Consider the following 18026-nt stretch of genomic DNA (forward strand, 5'->3'; position numbering starts at 1 on the left):
ATTTGCAAAACAAACTCATCAAAATTAAAATTTTTCTTAAAATTTTTTTCAATTTTATAATTGAATTAAAGACTATAAAATATATTTGTTGAAAAATTTTTTCAAGCTATTTAGTATGTTATAAAATGAAAAGTGAAAGTTTCATAACTACCACAGTCCATCTTCCTGGAAACAATCAGGATTATTTGTGTTTTCTTCCCAAAAGTTTCTTTGCATTTGCAAATACATAGGTTGTTTTTTTTTTTAATGCACAGCTGGAAACATTTTGTCTCATGACTAGGTTTTATTCACTTAATAAGACTTAGACATCTGTCTGTATCAGAAATAAAAAGCTACCCTCTTCTCTCTTAAGACTGCGTAGTATTGAGTTGTATGGATGTTCTATAACTTACAGACTTTAGACGACTGACATTTAGATTGTTTCCAGGTTTTTACTACCATAAATATTATTGCAGAGAGTGAACATGCTCATACATATGTCTTTGCATGCTTCTGTGAGTATACTGAGTATATCTGTAAGATGAATTCTTTGAAATGGAATTTTCTGGTTCTAAAAAGGCATTGTATTTAATTTTCTTAGGTTTGCCAGATGTCCTTCTAAAGGACTCCCTTTGGGAATGTTTGTAAATGCCCAACAGTGTTTCATAACCCAGTTTTAGTTGAAGATCTCTGTTCCACCCATTGCCCTTAGCTACACAGTGTTGTGGCCAACAGGAGAAGTATGAACAAAGAGGAAACTTTGGGTAGATTTTGTTATCTTTATAGAAAAATTAAACCTTTGTCATTAATGCGTATTTCACACTTGTTGGACTGCAATAAAAGAAATTAGTCGAGCTGATTTTCTTTCCCCACAGCTGATACTACTATTGTTTTGATGAGTTACCATGCTGAACTTTATGCAGTTGTCTCTTTTAGAGCAGAAATTTCCAGCACGAAATGGCAGAGTTATTTCCTGGCTGTTGAGTTTGTCATCACCTGAAAAATGATAAAGTTACTAAGGTTTAATTTCTGGCACTGATTTTAGTGTTCTGTCTCCAGTATTTGATTGACTAGTCTGTCTGAGCATGGGTTGCCATAACAAAATGCCATAAGCTGGTGACTTAACCACAGTTTATTCTCGCACAGTTCTGGAGGCTGGAAGTCCAAGATCAGAGTGCCAGCATGGTAGGGTTTTACTGAGGACTCTCTTTCTGAATCGCAGACAGCTGCATCTCGCTGTACCCTCACATGGCAGAGAAAAAGAGAAAGCAAACTTTCTGGTATCTCCTGTTGTAAGAGCACCAATCCCATCATGAGGGCCCCAACCTCGTGATCTCATCTAAGTCAAATTACCTCCCAAAGGCCCAGCCTTCAGTTACCATCACATTGGGGTTTAGGGCTTCAGCATACGAATTTTTTGAGGGTGACACAATTCAGTCCATAGCACCTCTCTAAGACTGTTGAAGCTCAAACATGTTTTTTCCATCACCGTAATGCCTAGCAGTGTGTCTGGACTTAGTGGGTGCTTTTATTTTTTTTTAATTGCTGCCATAAAAAGTTACCACAAATTTAGTGGCTTAAACTAGCACAAATTTATTTTCTGACAGTTCTGTAGGTTAGAAGTCCAGTGCTTATATATCATTGGGTTAAAATCAAAGGGGCAGCAGCACTGCCTATCCTTCTGGAGGTTCTAGAGCAGAGTTCATTTCTTTGCTTTTTCCAGTTTCTTAGAAGCCTGCCACAGTCCTTGGCTTCTGGCCCCCTTTCATTGCAGCTTCAAAACCAGCAACATTGCATCTCTGACCACTCTTCTTAGTCACATCTCTCTCTTTGACCTCCATATTCCACTTTTAAGGACCCTGTGATTACATTAGTCCCACCTGTATAATCCAGGTGAGCCACTGTATTCAATCTGATGAGCAACCTTAACTCTATCAGCTACCTCAGTTCCCTTTTGCCATGTAACCTGACATATTCACATGTTCTGGGGATTAGGACATGGACATCTTTGGTGGGCCATTATGCTTTGTTCAATATTTGCTGCTGGAATGAGAATCACTTCTGGGTTATGTATAAATCCACTCTAATTGTACAGCTAATTATTTCTTTGTGTGTTTACAAGAATGTCATAAGTATACAAATGAGAAATATCCTTGACTCTCGTGTCTTGATCCAGTGTTTCATTCTTCCCTTGTAAAGTTGTAAGCTGTCTACTTTATTTGTTATGTTATTTATATATTCCCTGATAGCACTAAATCAGAAAATGTAGACTGATAACAGTTTTATAAGAAGTTGTTCATATTGAAAATGGCTACTTACTTGCTTATCAGTTAGGAAAGTGGTGATTATTTGACAAGAATGTTCTAATAAAATTGGCTACAACACTGTACATTCAAATCTAGATTATAGCTATATATTTTATACTTCAAATACCTAGATTATTTTCTGTGAGTTTAATTATTTACAACTCTGTCTTCCAAGAACTGAAAATGAAAAAGTAAAATCTAATTGAGATTTAAAACTGTAAAAAATAGGGATATAAGGCCATTAAAATCCATGTGATAGGAATCATTATTTATTTTTGTTATTTAAAGTTTAATTTTAGTTTGATGACTTGATATTCTGTAAAATTAATTTCTTACTAAAATACTATACAAGTACTCTAAGAGCAAAAAAGTCATCTTCAGCAAAAATATTTCCAAATCTTGCCAGTTCATTACAGTAGTGTTTTACTAATCTCATGCAATTAAATGTTTTCTAGTAAAAGATCTGTTTATGTTACATTAATTAAAGTTTTGACAATTATTATAGCCAGGAACCTGTGTAAGTCCCTCTTAAGAGCCGGGCTGAACTAGTGTTTAATGTAATTACACTTCTCTAGACCTGGAAGAAGGTACAAGTCCATGATGGTTAGACTTGAATCCTGAAGAGACAGTTGCATGCAAAGTCAGGCAGCAGACCTTTCTGCCTCTCAGTCCATCCGTCTAAAACTCATCTTGCTTACCGTTAGCCTGACAGGGGTCACAAAGGTGAGGGCTCCTTAAACAATCGTTTAAAAATGGCAGTGAACTAGATTTGAAATAAGGGTAAAAATCTGAGGGGAGAAAGGAACAGGACAATACAATAGATGTTGCCTTTTTGCCTGATCCCACATCTGTGAGATGGTTTTTTTCTCTCTATATAAGGAAAAGCTACAACATTGTCCCTCAGACCTGAGCTTGTACTTATTACACTTTTTTTAATACAGTAAAACATATTGCATAGCACTCTAACGTTTCATTTTAACAAGATGACCTGTCCATAGCACTTTAAAACACAGAAACACTTAGTAAATTTAAGTATACATGTTCACTGTAGAAAAAGTCAGAAAACACAAACTAGAAGAGAGTAATCATCTAGAGTCCCACCAACTAGAAACCACCGTTCATAAAATATGATGGATAAACTGTCAGATGGGTTTAAAAAGAAGCGGTGAGAAAGATTTTTTTGTTAAGTACACAAAAGAAGAAATATATACGACCAATAAAGAGATTAAAAGTATTCATGCCAAGAGTATACAGTAACTCAGTGACTATTACGAATTTCAGTGGATTCAACTGTTCTGGAGAAAAGCTAGTAAAAAATATGAATTTAAAAGCACAGTCCTTCTAACCTAATAATTCTTATTCTAGGAAGGAATTAAATAGACAGCTATCTAAAAAAATTAAATGTAAGGATATTCACAATATTGTTAAAAAAAAGAGTGTAACTGAAAGCCCAAATTTTAGTAGAATCCTGGGTAAGTAGCTTTAATATAATATTAACAACTAAATGTCATAATATAATTTGTATTTTCTGGGAAAGAGGTCTGATAAAATTTAGAGAAGAATGGAGAAAGGAAGGATACAACATAGTAGATTTATTATGTGATATTTATAAAAATATTTATCTACATAGCTATGAATGTATATATGTGTAAATAATTTATCCTGACATGATGTATATATTTGACACCAGCTATCTTTGAGGGGCAGATTTCAAGTAATTTTAATTTTCTTTATATTGTCTATAATGTGTTTGTTTTTACTGTAACATATATTTAGCATGTAAATCAGAAAAGAAGATTTTTTAATAACATTTTTTATTGATTTATAATCATTTTACAATGTTGTGTCAAATTCCAGTGTTCAGCACAATTTTTGAGTCATACAAGAGAAAGGACAAAAACCACATGATCATCTCAATCGATGCAGAAAAAGCATTTGATAAAATTCAACACGCATTTATGATAAAAACTCGCCAAAGTGGGTATAGAGGGAACATATCTCAACTTAATAAAAGCTATATATGACAAACCTACAGCCAGCATAGTACTCAACAGTGAAAAACTCAAAAGCTTCCCACTAAAATCTGGGAAAAGACAAGGATGCCCACTATCACCACTCCTATTCAACATAGTCCTGGAAGTCCTAGCCACAGCAATCAGGCAAGAGAGAGAAATAAAAGGGATCCAAATTGGAAAACAAGAGGTAAAAGTGTCACTATATGCCGTTGACATGTTACTATATATAGAAAACCCTAAAAGGTCCACACAAAAACTACTAGAGCTGATTGAAGAATTCAGCAAGGTAGCAGGTTACAAAATTAACGTTCAAAAATCAGTTGCATTTCTTTACACTAACGATGAATCAACAGAAAAAGAAAGTAAAAAAACAATCCCCTTTAAAATAGCACCCAAAGTAATAAAATATCTGGGAATAAATCTAACCAAGGAGGTGGAAGAATTATACACAGAAAACTATAAACCATTGATGAAGGAAATTAAAGAAGACTTTAAAAAATGGAAAGATATCCCATGCTCTTGGATTGGAAGAATCAATATTGTTAAAATGGTCACACTGCCCAAGGCAATCTACAGATTTAAAGAAGATTTTTTTAAAGTTGAACTTTGTTAGAATTAATGAGCATAAGGACAGAGAGGGCTAACTTAGTCTGTGATATGATGAACAACTTAACTACTCAGAAATAAATAGCCACTGCTAATTGGAGCCTTGGTTTAATTTGACAAGTTGATGGTTTAAAAGAAGCTTTTAACTGCAGCTTTGGAAATAGTCCCTGCCTAGGGTGAATACAAGTTTATATGGGCAAATTGAAAGAATGGTAATTTCATTCATTTGAATATCAGGTTACTTCAGTGGATAGGTTAGGTTGGTTAAAAGTGATATTTTTATGACAGTGTTAAATCTTTTATAGAGGTAAGATTTGGAAATTACAAGGAACTCTTAGAAGTCATTAGGTTGGGTGTCCTCAGTTTATAGATTGTCATCAGTGAATGATAATGCCTTAGGACATGGAAAATCTAACAAATGTTATATCAAACACCTTCATCAAATAATTAACAATGTATTAAATACCTAAAAACATGTTAAGTACTGAAGGTAGAAGAATTCAAAAAAAAATTTATTTGAAGAGACAACCATACAAATGTTAAACAATGTAATAAATTCTATTACAGAAATATGTGTAAAATACTATGGGAGCTCAAGAGAAGGATGGTTTCACAAAGGAAATGTCATTTGAGCCAAGTCATTTGGCATTCATCAAAAGCATAAGAGAAATGCTTTCCAAGTAAAGGAATTAGCATGTGCAAGGACACAGAGGCTCATGAAAGAGCCACAAGGATAAGAAGATATCCTAGACAGAGGGCCTCAAGAAAATTAGGCAGAAGTTTAGTAATAGCATCAAAACTTCCAATTTTGAAAATTTTCATTGGAATGTTTGGACAAATTCTAAGTGCCACAGATAGAATTTGATCCAGGATTCAAACAGTATAACCAGGATAGGTTTTTCTCTGTCTTCATTTGTCTGCTGCTTTAACCTTATTTTCAGGCCCCCTGTGGATACAAGGTAGCTAGTCCCCAATAGCTCAAAGAAAAGTTCTGGATTAGAGACTCTTTAGTACCAGCTGACTACTTGATTAGTGTCCCTTCTCAGAAATAAGATACCAAGAGAAAAGAATACACTGATCAGGCTTCCTATGTGGGGAAGGATGCTTCCAGCCAACCAAGACAGGTTTTTTGCCGCAAGAAGGAGATTGCAGGTACTGGACAGGAAAAACCGTAAATACTAAGTGGGATCATTTAAGGTAGAGGTGAAATCTTAGTTGCTTTGAAGATCTTTATGTTTTCCATCATATCATCTCAATATTTAAATAATCTAAAATTATGAATAAAAGATTTAAATATTCCATCCCTAAGTTTCTAACCTAAGGGGAATCCTTTTTTAATGAATATAGCATAATATAAGGTTTCATTAGTCAGTTTCAAACTGCTGGTGGGAAAACAGTGAGTTCCCCATTAATGTTGCTTTCATGTACTCATATGAATACCATTTTTTAAAAAACAGATAAAAATGTTCAGCATATGTGAAGAATAAGTGTATATGAGCGATGGAACTAATGTTACAATAGAAATGTTCAATTTCCTATCATAAAGGACTAGTAGAAAATGATTGCCTCAGACTTGATTTTGTAGAACTTAAAAATATTTATTTATATCCTTAGATTGATTATTTTAAGTTCAAAGCGTTCACCCTTTATCTAACTTTGGCAGTGAAGTCGTTACCCTTATATAGTGACATTTCCATCCATTACCATGTGAATTTACTGAATTCACAGGGTCAGGGCTCCAGATTAGGGATGTAGAAATTAATATCTTGGTTAGAGATGGCAGCAAATGAAATATATGAAAATGAACTTGATATGAGTAAGATATTTACAGCTGTTATATATAATTGGACACATGCATTTATATAATGTATTAAAAGGAAAATAAAATTGAATTGTCTTACATGGTTTGTCATTTTCTTTATTAAAGTAAATTGCTATGGTAACAGTGAAACTGTCTTTACCTGGAACTCTTAAGGGAATGAATCATTTTGGATAGTAGAATTCCATATAGCTGATTTCCAAATACATTGTCAGTTTTTCTCTGTAGTTTAAATTTTACTCTAAAATATATTTCATACTTCCTGACCTTCTTAAGTATAGCAAATTGAAAATAATTCCACTTTTTTTCCTCTTTTTTGGAAGTTTGTAAGGTGGTTTATTCTTTGTTAAAAAGCCATAAAGTGCTTTGAGATCTTGTGTACACATTACATCATTTTTAACCCATCACTCTGTAATTTCTGTCACTCTGCTCTTGAGTTTATAGCAGACTCTTCTAAATGCTAAAGATTTTGAAGGAAAAACATTCTTTTTCACGTTGTATATAAAATAGGAGTATGTAGGCTCCAAATACTGACTCCTAGTGGGCCTTGTTCATAGAGTAATAATAAACTTTTATTGGTTGAATGGATGTTGTAGTATTTATAAAGTGGTCAAACATACCCTCTTTCATAATATTCTAAGGAGGAGAGGTATTCAAGAGAAGTTCAAGTGGACTGGCATTTGCCAAAGATAATTAGCGTAAAATCTAAGAACTTGAAAGTACCTCAGTAAAAATGTGTGTCAGGCTATAAATCTGCAACCAACCCTCATCTGGCAGAGATCCAAGCCATTTGCTGCCACGTTGAAAAGAGAAACACAGCTGTCAAGCTGTCAGTGGACTCCCTTCCTTATGCTAATTCATACCTTCTCTAGCTACTTTATTTTTTTGAACTAAATGCTTCAAGGAAATGAAAAGTACTTCCTCACAACTAGATATTGGTCAAACCCATGCTATTGAAATATGACAGAGCCCTGGTTATCCAGTATCTTTTTAATCTAAAACTAAGATTATACTTTAAATATTTCTCTAATGTAACTCTTCATTGTCTTATTCTTTCACTCCTTCCTTTTGCAGTTCTCCAGATGTCAGGTAATCAGACTGGTAGGGTATTTTTGAGTGGGAACGTCATACTCCCATTCTTTCCCCCTCCCCAATTTTTTCTAAAAACCTCATTTAAATATAGTCATGTATTAAATCACTTCCTCTTGAGGTCTGGACAGAGTTGCAAAGTACCAGACTTTATTTGGCCTCCTAGCTTTTTTGCACTCTGGCTACTGGCTATAGCTTTTACATTTTCTCCTGTACAAATTTTGGTGTGCTGTAATATATGACAAATAATATATCACATTGTTGTGAAAAAGATTGATGGACTTTGGAGTTAGATCAGTCCATATTCAATACATTATAGTAACTTTCCCTACCCTACCCGCATATGACTGTTGGGAATATGTTCAAACAAAATGAAAAGAGAAGCAAAAATTTCTACCCTGTATTGAGATGCACGTAGCATTTTGCTTATAGGCCTTTGCTAGGCTTGATTATTTGATAGAGATTTACAGCTCAGGTGGTCAAGTATAGCCCTTGCTGTTACGTTTTTAGTGCCTTTTAAATTCAAAGTCCAGTTTTAACATAAATTCCAATATAGTAGGAAGGCTAGGGGAAGCAGTGAAAGGATTTTGTCATAAAAGTGAGACCTTAGGCGATGACAATTATCTATAACTACATAATGATAATTATGTCGTTCAGACGATTGCAATGAACGTAAGAGTGGAAGTTACTCAGGACCAGCATCTCTTTTTCCTCTGACGTCTCTAAGATGGTGGAATGAGCAAAGGCAGATGAATTTTATATGTGGTCACCTAACATCACCCAGTTGTTACTGTGTGTATTATTAAAGCAATCATTGAACTTATTTCATGTTATTTTTTCTTTTTAAAATAGTTTTTTAAGGCTTGCATTGACCAAAGTCTAAGCAAGGCTATCTTCTGTACTTAAAAAGCTAGCTTTAAAATTAATTGAGCTGATGTCAGATTCTCAGAGATTACAGAAAGATAGTTTCTTCTCAGAGTGGAACTTCCTGAAGAGGTGGTATATAATTTGACAGTCTAACGCTATGGGACAGCAGGAATTTCATTTCATCTCTTAGATATCAAAGCCACTGCCTTAGATTTTTTTGAAATTCAAAAACCATGTGTGTATGTGTGTTGTTTTTTCCTTATTATAAATGTATCATGTGCACATTATGGACAACTTAAAAATACACAAATGTAGAAAGTAAAAGATAATGAAGTTACCTCTCCTCTTAATCCCACTTCCCAAAAGAAATCACTGAGGACCAACTTAGTTTTGTGCATATACAGACATGTATACATCTATATCTATAAAAATATATACATGTAATGATTAAACAAAAAAACATAGCATACTTATTATTCTTTATTACTTTTAGTTAATACGTTGTGAACATCTTTCCTGACAGTAGACCTAGTTCTTCTGTATCCCATTCCATTGGCCAGTGGATTTCCCTGTTTTCCCACTGATGGACTTAGGTTTGTTGTTCTTTTGTTTTTTGCAGCTAAAGGTGATATGGTGAGCATCCTTCTATATCATTTTGCCTGCTTGTTTAAGAATGCCTATAGGATAGTTTCCTAGAGTTTATATTGCTAGGTCAAATTTTGATGTATGTTGTCAAATGATCCTCCAAATAAGACTGCTACCAGCATATGAAAGTTCATTTTCCCTGCATCTTCAACAACAGAATCACTTATTTAGTGATTACAGTTCAGAAGCATGAATTGTAAATTATAAGACTCAAAGTTATTGTACATTATCTCTGATTTATGTCTTCTATAAATAGTCTTCAAAAGGAGATGCTTTTCGTATTTTCCTTTTATTGTCTCTGAACCTGTTCAGATATAGAATGTGCTATCAAGATCAAGATAAGACAATCCTTGTTTTGTTAATACAGGTATAAAATAGCTTTTAAGGAATTTATTATTTACTTCTAAATACTTCTCTTCTTGAATATTCTTTATATGACCGGTCAAGTAAAAATACTCATTTCAAAAGCTTGTTCTTTCAAGTGGAGTTCAAGAGACAGCCATTGAACCTGTCATTTCCTTTGCTGAAATTTACATGTGATCAGTTTTGAAATACCTCTTGAGCTTTGCCGAGCACCCAACACTGATTATAATGGTGATTGAACAATAATTTAAGGCATATGAAAGGAACTTTTATTAATCCAAACAAATGTTAATGATATCTGAGCTTCGTTTATTCATTGTTTGCTTGCTTGCAGGTGGATTCACCAATGAACTTGAAGCATCCCCATGACTTAGTCATATTAATGAGACAAGAAACAACAGTTAACTACCTCAAAGAATTGGAGGTGAGGGAACTGGACATTTGATACACAGCTGAAACTTGTTGCTTTCACAGGAATTTATTGTGTTCAAAGAAATATGCTACTTTTAGATCATGTCTTTAAAAAAAACTCTAATTAGAATGCCATTTGAATAATAGAAAGAGAAACAGACTACCCAATCCTGGGTTTTATGCCTGGTTCTTGACTCATATCCTTCAACAAAGTTGCTGTGTATAAATTTTTCTATCAAGAAGAGGAATAATCTCTGAGGATATTCTTGGAAGGAGAGTTTGGGTAAAATATCAAAAGGAAGAATGGTTTGAATACCTTATAAAAATATAATTTTGTTAATTCACAGGTAGTAAAAACTGTTCTTGGCATTTTATATTCTCATGATTGAGATGAAAACCATCACTTTGTACCTTGAAAACTTGATATTTATTAGTGCTAATAAACTCTAACCTGTTTCTGTCACTTATTTCCATAAACTGACTTTGCTTAGTAGCAAACATTAACTATTTGAAAATAGGCTTTTTTCTCTCATAAAAACTCTGCTTAAAAGTTACAATGTAAATTGAATCCAAATTTTAAGGAAATGTTAAGTTGTAGAAATAACCCAATTTGCAAAGTTAGATTTAAAAATTATTAGGAATAGTAAGAATAAAGTGAGAGTCTTCCAGAGCTAGAATGAATCATAAATACCATCCTCATTTTAGAGGCAAGGAAACAATTAGACCTAAAGACAATGGATTGCCTGATTTCACAAAGTAAGTTATGGCAGAACCAGAGGCAAGTGCCGTATCTCTTGGCTTTAAAGTTGGCATACCTGTTAAACCAGGTGGCCACTCATTTTCTAGTTATGTAAAAATTCCAAATTTCACTTACATAGATTTAACCTGGTACATCTTTCAAGAGCAATAGTTATAATTAGATATCTTTTAAATTTCTGTAAATTAAGAAGGAGCTTTTAGCACATATTAACCAGCTGTGTGTAGGTAGTAACACTTTTGGAATATTTATAAAACTTGAACACGTCACCATTTTTAAATAGTATCTTACCTTATTCCTACCAGTTTTACCACTTATAAATTTGGAAATATTATGAATACTAGGAAAAAGACAATAGATATATTTATAGGGCTTTATGGTTAGAAGCTTGATCTGTTTTTGTTTAAATATAGCGTTCAGAAAGATGCAATGGTGCAGAAAATGGTTTTTATTTTCAGATACATAGACAACATTATATTTTTTTAAGGTCCTGTCTTTTTAAAAGGCAGTATTATTTAATGTAAAGAAAAGGAGATTTAAGTCAGAGTATATGCAGGGGGAAAATGCCATTTACCAAGTCAGTGAAAGTGCAAAAGTAAAATACTGACTCCACCAATTTTTGGCTAAGGTAGTGTAATGAGTTTACACTTAGTACACCCCTTCTGCTTCATATAGACAGCAGTGACACATAAAAGAGAAAATAGAAATCAGAATAAAATATAGCTAGTCCTAAACACAACATAAGCATCTCCAGAGATGGAACAGAAATACTAAGTTGGGAGTGTGGCTGAAACTACAAACCTGCTGTTCTCCAAGGGCAGGAGCAGGCTCTGGTGTTTGGTGGTTCAGCTTTGTGGGGTGAAGGGGACAGTATTTCATGCAAGATAAAGCCAGAGAACCAAGCTTACTACTTGAAGACTGGGATGGACAATTCTGTTTGTGAAAAGAGTCTGATGGGGAAGGAAAAAAAAAGGAGAAAGACAAAACAAAACCTAATGACAAAAAAAAAAAAAAATCCAGTAGTTCAATAATTGTTTTTAATTTCCTGAACACCATTGCAGGGCAGAATATTACTTTGGGGTAGAAACTCCAATCTAAAGTTCTATGATCTGATTTTGGACTTGGGAACTGGATAGAACCTGGAAGCAACTATAAAACTGCTAGACATGGGAGATGGTCATGGAGTGGTCATAAAGAGACAGACAGACAGACAGAGATGGAGAAGGGGTGAAGGATGACTCCAGGGTTTTTGACCTGAGCAACTGAAAGGACAGAGTTGACATTAGCTGAGATGGAACAGACTGAAGGAGATATAAATTGGGGAGGAGTTTGGCTTTGATATGTTAAGTGTGAGATACCTATTAGGCATCTAGTGGAGACATTGAGTAAGGAATTGGTTCTTCTAGAGTGCACTCCTGGGTAAAAGTCTGAGCTAAAGAGATAAATTTGTTACTCATTGACATAGACTTAAAGCCATGAGACTAGATAATACAATTTATCTACAAAGTAGTGACAACTAGGTAGATTTCTTAGATACTAGAAGACAATGAAGGAATAGCAAACATTCAAAATGCTAAGATGAGGATTTTATATTCTTTTAAATATAATATTTTATAATCTTTTAAACCATCATTCAAAAGTGAGAGCAAAGCAGTTTTCTGATGTACAAAGACAGTGCACTAACCACAGACCCTTATTTTAAAAAAACAGGAAGATGCACTTCTGCAAGAAGTAGAGCCAGTGGAAGTGAATAGGATATGTAGTGGCAAGTAAAAACATTGATGAAAAAGTTGCTAAATTTATTTGATTATTTATTTTCTGTATTTAAAAGATAAAACTAAATAAAATTACCGGTCTGTAGAAGGGTTCGGGGCATGTTCATTGATTCAATTAAGCATATTAGACTCCTTTGTCATGTTCAGAAGGCAAAAATAACTGAATAAATTAAAATCTTGTTGGAAATTTTATAGGCAAACATGTTAAAATTTTAAGAATATTGCCACCTTTCAAGCAGTCCTGCCAAAAGAAATATGAATCTAATCAAACTACAGTATAATTTGCTTTTCAGTGTAATTGGTTTCTTTTGTCATTTTATATATTTTATGTACGCAAAAGATTATTCTAAGAAGGTGTCTGTTGGCTTCATTAGACAGCCAAAGAAGCCCATGACATGAACAAGTTAAGAACTCCTGGATCCTGCTGTCAATATAAAGGAAATACAAAGGGCAGAGGAATATGTTAAACTTGTGAGATGTAGTCAGCAAAATCCTGGAGAGTAATAAACTATACGACAAGTGATCCAACTTCTTTTACAAATAAATTACAAAGATTAAAAAAAAAGGGGGAAATAAAGGGGTGACCGGTAGATTAAAAGGGACTTAAGAGACCAATCAACCAATTGCAGTGTGTGTGTATCTTACTAGATTTTAGTTCAAACAAACTGTATTTTTTGAAAAAAGAGGGAAGAAACAGTTGGGAAATTGAACACAGACTGGATATTTGATATTAAGAAATTACTTTTTTTTTTGCATGTGATACGAGAGTTATGATTTTATTTTTTTTAAGTGTCTTTCAGAAACATACTGAAATATTCACTGAAGAAAAACTTAACAAAAAAAGAGTAAGGGCAATAACCAAAATAATTGAAATGCAATTTATACTTTCCAAACCTACAAATAAAGGGAAGATACAGAAGATACAGGAAGAGCGGAGGGAATGTAGTAAGTGTATCAAGCACATGGCATGCAGGAAGTGAGAAAAAAGCAGCAAAGAAAAAGTAAAATGGACAGAAAACCCAAAATAATATGGTTGAAATAAATCCAAATATGTCAGAAATCACAATAAATATAAACAGATTGAACTCACTGATTAAAACTCAGACTATCAGATTTGATTTCTTATTTAGTCCAGAAAGCTATTACGGCAGTATTTATACACGTTCAGTCCTTCATCTGAAATCACTGGGGCTATATGTAGTTAGAATACAGCCTTTCTTTTTTTTTTTTTTTTCTTTTTTCTTTTTTCCTTTCTTTTTGTTCTGGTCCCAAACTCCATAATAGGATACATTAATATTTCTCCAGCAAAATGTATGAGTGTTCACACAAAGAGGATAAAGACTGTAAAATGGCTTTCCATCAGGTTTTGTTGTACCACATGAATGTTGGTACAAAACTTAAGAATAAACAGGGTTTTCCGAATTTTAGATTTTAGAGTGGTAAAGGATGGTAAACTTGCCTCAGACAAAATAAGAATTTAAGATCATTAATAGAGATGAAGAGAGAGAGCCTCCATATTAACAATCCACCAGAAGGATATATTACATACTTGTCTCATGAGTGTGTGTATGTTAATTTCCAAACAGCAAAAACTGACAGCATTGCATGAAAAACCCATAATCAGAGTAGGAGATTTTAACAGATCTTTGTCAGAAACTGATAAATCAAACAAAAATATTATAAAATATAGAAGACAACCCCATGTAAATCAGTGAAGTTGCAGCACTCCCTCACACCATGCACAAAAATAAACTCAAAATGGCTTAAAGACTTAAACATAAGACAAGTCACTCTACACCCCCTAGAAGAAAACATAGGCAAAACACTCTCTGACATAAATCTTAACAGTGTTCTCCTGGGGCAGTCTACCCAGGCAATAGAAATAAAAGCAAAAATAAACAAATGGGACCTAATTAAACTTATAAGCTTTGCACAGCAAAGGAAACTATAAACAAAACAAGAAGGTAACCTATGTATGGGAAAAAAAATATTTGCAAATGATGCAACTGACAAGGGCTTAATTTCCAGAATATATAAACAGCTCATGTAACTTAATAACAACAAAAAACAAACAACCAACCCAATCCAAAAATGGGCAGAAGACCTAAACAAGCAGTTCTCCGGTGAAGACATACGAATGGCCAATAAGCACATGAAAAAATGCTCAACATTGCTGATTATCAGAGAAATGCAAATCAAAACTACAGTGAGGTGTCACCTCACACCAGTCAGAATGGCCATTATTCAAAAGTCCACAATAAATGCTGGAGAGAGTGTGGAGAAAAGGGAACCCTCCTACACTGCTGGTGGGAATGTAGTTAGATGCGCGCGCGCGCACACACACACACACACACACACACACACACACACACACACAATATGGAATACTACTCAACCATAAAAAAGAATAACATAATGCCATTTGCAGCAACATGGATGGACCTGGAGAATGTCATTCTAAGTGAAGTAAGCCAGAGAGAAAGAAAAATACCATATGATATCACTTTTATGTGGAATCTTAAAAAAAAAAAACCCACACAAATGAACATATTTATAAAACAGAAACAGATCCAAAGACAGGACAATAGATAAATACATTTTTAAATATCCATAAAAATGAAAAATTTAGAGCAATACCAACCAATGTAGGTAAATCTTAAAAATATAATATTAACTTCAAAAAAATTATATATTGACATATAGTATGATAGTATTTATATAAAACTTTTAAAGTTGCAAAGCAATGCTGTATGTTATTTTGGAGATATAGCTATAGATATATATAAAGTAATATTTTAAGAGAGGAAGGGCAACATAGTAATATTTTATAAAAGTATACATAAAATAATGTATAAAATTCAGGATAGTGGTAACTTTTGGAAGAGAGGGAGGGATTTCAAAAGCAGTTAAAAGGAACTTCAACTCCTTTTTTTCATTTAGAAAAATCTGAAGTGAGTATGGTAAAATGTTATCATAGATACAGGTGGTGGAAACGTGGCTGTTACGTAATTCCTCTGAACGTTTGAAAAAACAATGTGAGTGGCAGGAATTCGCCTGGAACAAGGGCGTTAGGGGAAGTTACTCCAGGTAGCGCTATCAATGTGCTGGATATATTGAAGGACTAAAATATGACATTTGGACAGTTCAGAATAGTTTTAATTGTTGAGCCATTCTGTACCAGGAAAGTTAAGTTTATAGCTGTAGCTTAATAGGTAGTCACAGATCGTATTAGGTGCTCATGTGCCAATATTATAAATGTCATGTTCTGTAACTTTCTGTGTATGAACATCTGTTTAGGGAAGCTTACGTATGTCAGCTAAGTTAACTGAGGGCATATTCAGAATTCTGTGACTTGTTCGACACGTTAAATTCTCCTTTCTGTTACGTGGTATCTAGATTGAAATATTAGAAAAATCCGTCGTGTTCTTATATTCTTCTCAACAGAAGCAATTAGTTGCTCAAAAAATTCACATAGAAGAGAATGAGGACAGAGACACAGGACTGGAACAGAGACATAATAAAGAGGATCCAGACTGCATCAAAGCCAAAGTGCCCTTAGGGGACCTGGACCTGTATGATGGCACATACATAACCTTGGAGAGCAAAGACATCAGGTAAAGAAATTCTCTTTCAAAAATAAAATTACATCTTCTGAACAGACCTTTCTCAAATCAATGAGAAGTTATTTCTCTATGAGAATGAGCTTCAGTCACTGATGAGTTTATTGAAATATGAAAATTCCAAATATATCGTGTAGGATTCTTACAAATCAATTAAAAATATTTAATACCATGGTAGAAAATTGAACAATTTATGGTAAAAAAAATGTGGAAAAAATATTTCTTAGTAATGATTGAGTCAATGCATACTAAAACATTTAGTTTTCATCTATCAAATAGGAAAAAATATTTAAAAATTAATAACAGGTAAAAATGTGGAAAGACTGTCTATAGGCATGTAAATTGGTTTAACATTTTTTACAAAGCTGTTTAGCTTTTGAAAAGTCCAGTCTTAACAGTCTGTGACTTACCTACTATTTTCTGACTCTTGATTTATCTTTTTTAAGTTGAACTCCCAAAATATTTTGTTCTGACAACAGCTCTATGAAAAAGATATGCATGCTGACTAATAGTTGGTTGTAAAGTGAGACGCTTTAAAAATACGATTCAGTCAGGGAGAAATTTGACATGTCTTCACTTTTCATTCATTCATTATTTCTTACCTCTTGATTTTAGCCCTGAAGATTATATAGACACAGAATCCCCTGTTCCTCCAGACCCTGAGCAACCTGATTGTACTAAAATTCTAGAACTTCCATATAGTATACATGCTTTTCAGCACTTGCGGGTAAGTAGAGCACTTTAGGGTTTTTTGTTTCTTTGTTTTCATTTTTTTCTTTAATTTAATCTCTCTCTTTTTTTTTTTTTTGAGAGAGAGGAGGTATTAGCGTTATTCATTTATTTATTTTTAGAGGAGGTACTGAGGATTGAACCCAGAACCTCCTGCATGCTAAGCATGTGCTCTACCACTTGAGCTGTATAATTTAACCTCTGACACATACTTTTTCTTTCTTCTCTCCTTCCAAACAGCTCCTATTTCTTAAAATTCCTTCAAAATGAATGCTATAAGTTATCAAATTACTTATGATCCTTTATGTCTTATAATCTTTTTTTTTTCTTTTTTTAAAAATTTTTTCTTCTTCTCTTCAGGGTGTACAAGAGAGAGTTAATCTCTCTGCACCTCTACTACCTAAAGAAGATCCAATCTTCACATATTTATCTAAACGATTAGGAAGGAGTATAGATGACATAGGTCACCTTATTCACGAAGGCCTACAGAAGGTAAGTCCTCAGTGAATTAAAGAGCTGGGAGACTCTGTGAACAGAAGTTGTTTTTCTCACAGAAAATATTTACCTCGTTTGTTTTTGTCTAGAGAGTGATTTTAAATCATGATTACATTAATATAAACTGTATAGTTCAAAGTTAGAGAGAAGCATTGATAATCCAATCCCCTTTACCAGGAAGAGATGCCAAAGAGTTTTATTTAAACTAATTCATGAAAAAACAAATTATAAACTAATATATGCAACAGGGCTTATGGGTTCAATGATGTATTTTGAATGTGGAAGAAAATTTGACAGTGCATTTGACATATCTGCACATAATAAATACATAGATTATCACTGTTCTCTGAAAAGGAAAAAGAATCACCACCAATAAAAAAATCTTCATGCAGTTTTCTTTTAACAGAACATGCACTTTTAAAAAATGAAATGGGGAATTATATAACAGGACCCGGGAATTTAAATGTATCATTAAGGATAACATGTGGGAATTTAGAAAACTGTTTTTGCTCTGTTCTACGTCTGAGGAAATTCATAAAATGCAGGCTAG

At 33.6% G+C, this 18026-nt stretch overlaps 1 protein-coding gene and 1 long non-coding RNA gene across 2 annotated transcripts in view; one reads left to right on the forward strand and one right to left on the reverse strand.

Annotated features, from left to right (window-relative positions):
- The window catches only part of TTC17 (tetratricopeptide repeat domain 17), a 101125-nt gene that overhangs the window by 9742 nt on the left and 73357 nt on the right, over positions 1 to 18026 (forward strand). The window contains exons 2-5 of the mRNA XM_006212328.4: positions 10024 to 10113; positions 16077 to 16246; positions 16868 to 16979; positions 17342 to 17473. Of these exons, the coding sequence (XP_006212390.1) occupies positions 10024 to 10113; positions 16077 to 16246; positions 16868 to 16979; positions 17342 to 17473 (504 nt within the window). The remainder of the gene's footprint in view (positions 1 to 10023; positions 10114 to 16076; positions 16247 to 16867; positions 16980 to 17341; positions 17474 to 18026) is intronic.
- On the reverse strand, positions 745 to 16811 carry LOC140698770 (uncharacterized). Its single transcript, XR_012076687.1, has 2 exons — positions 16663 to 16811; positions 745 to 975 (listed from the first exon to the last, which is right to left on the reverse strand). It is a non-coding gene; the product is annotated as an uncharacterized lncRNA (long non-coding RNA).

Source organism: Vicugna pacos, chromosome 10 (assembly GCF_048564905.1).
Source record: "Vicugna pacos chromosome 10, VicPac4, whole genome shotgun sequence".
Classification (NCBI taxonomy): Eukaryota; Metazoa; Chordata; class Mammalia; order Artiodactyla; family Camelidae; genus Vicugna; species Vicugna pacos.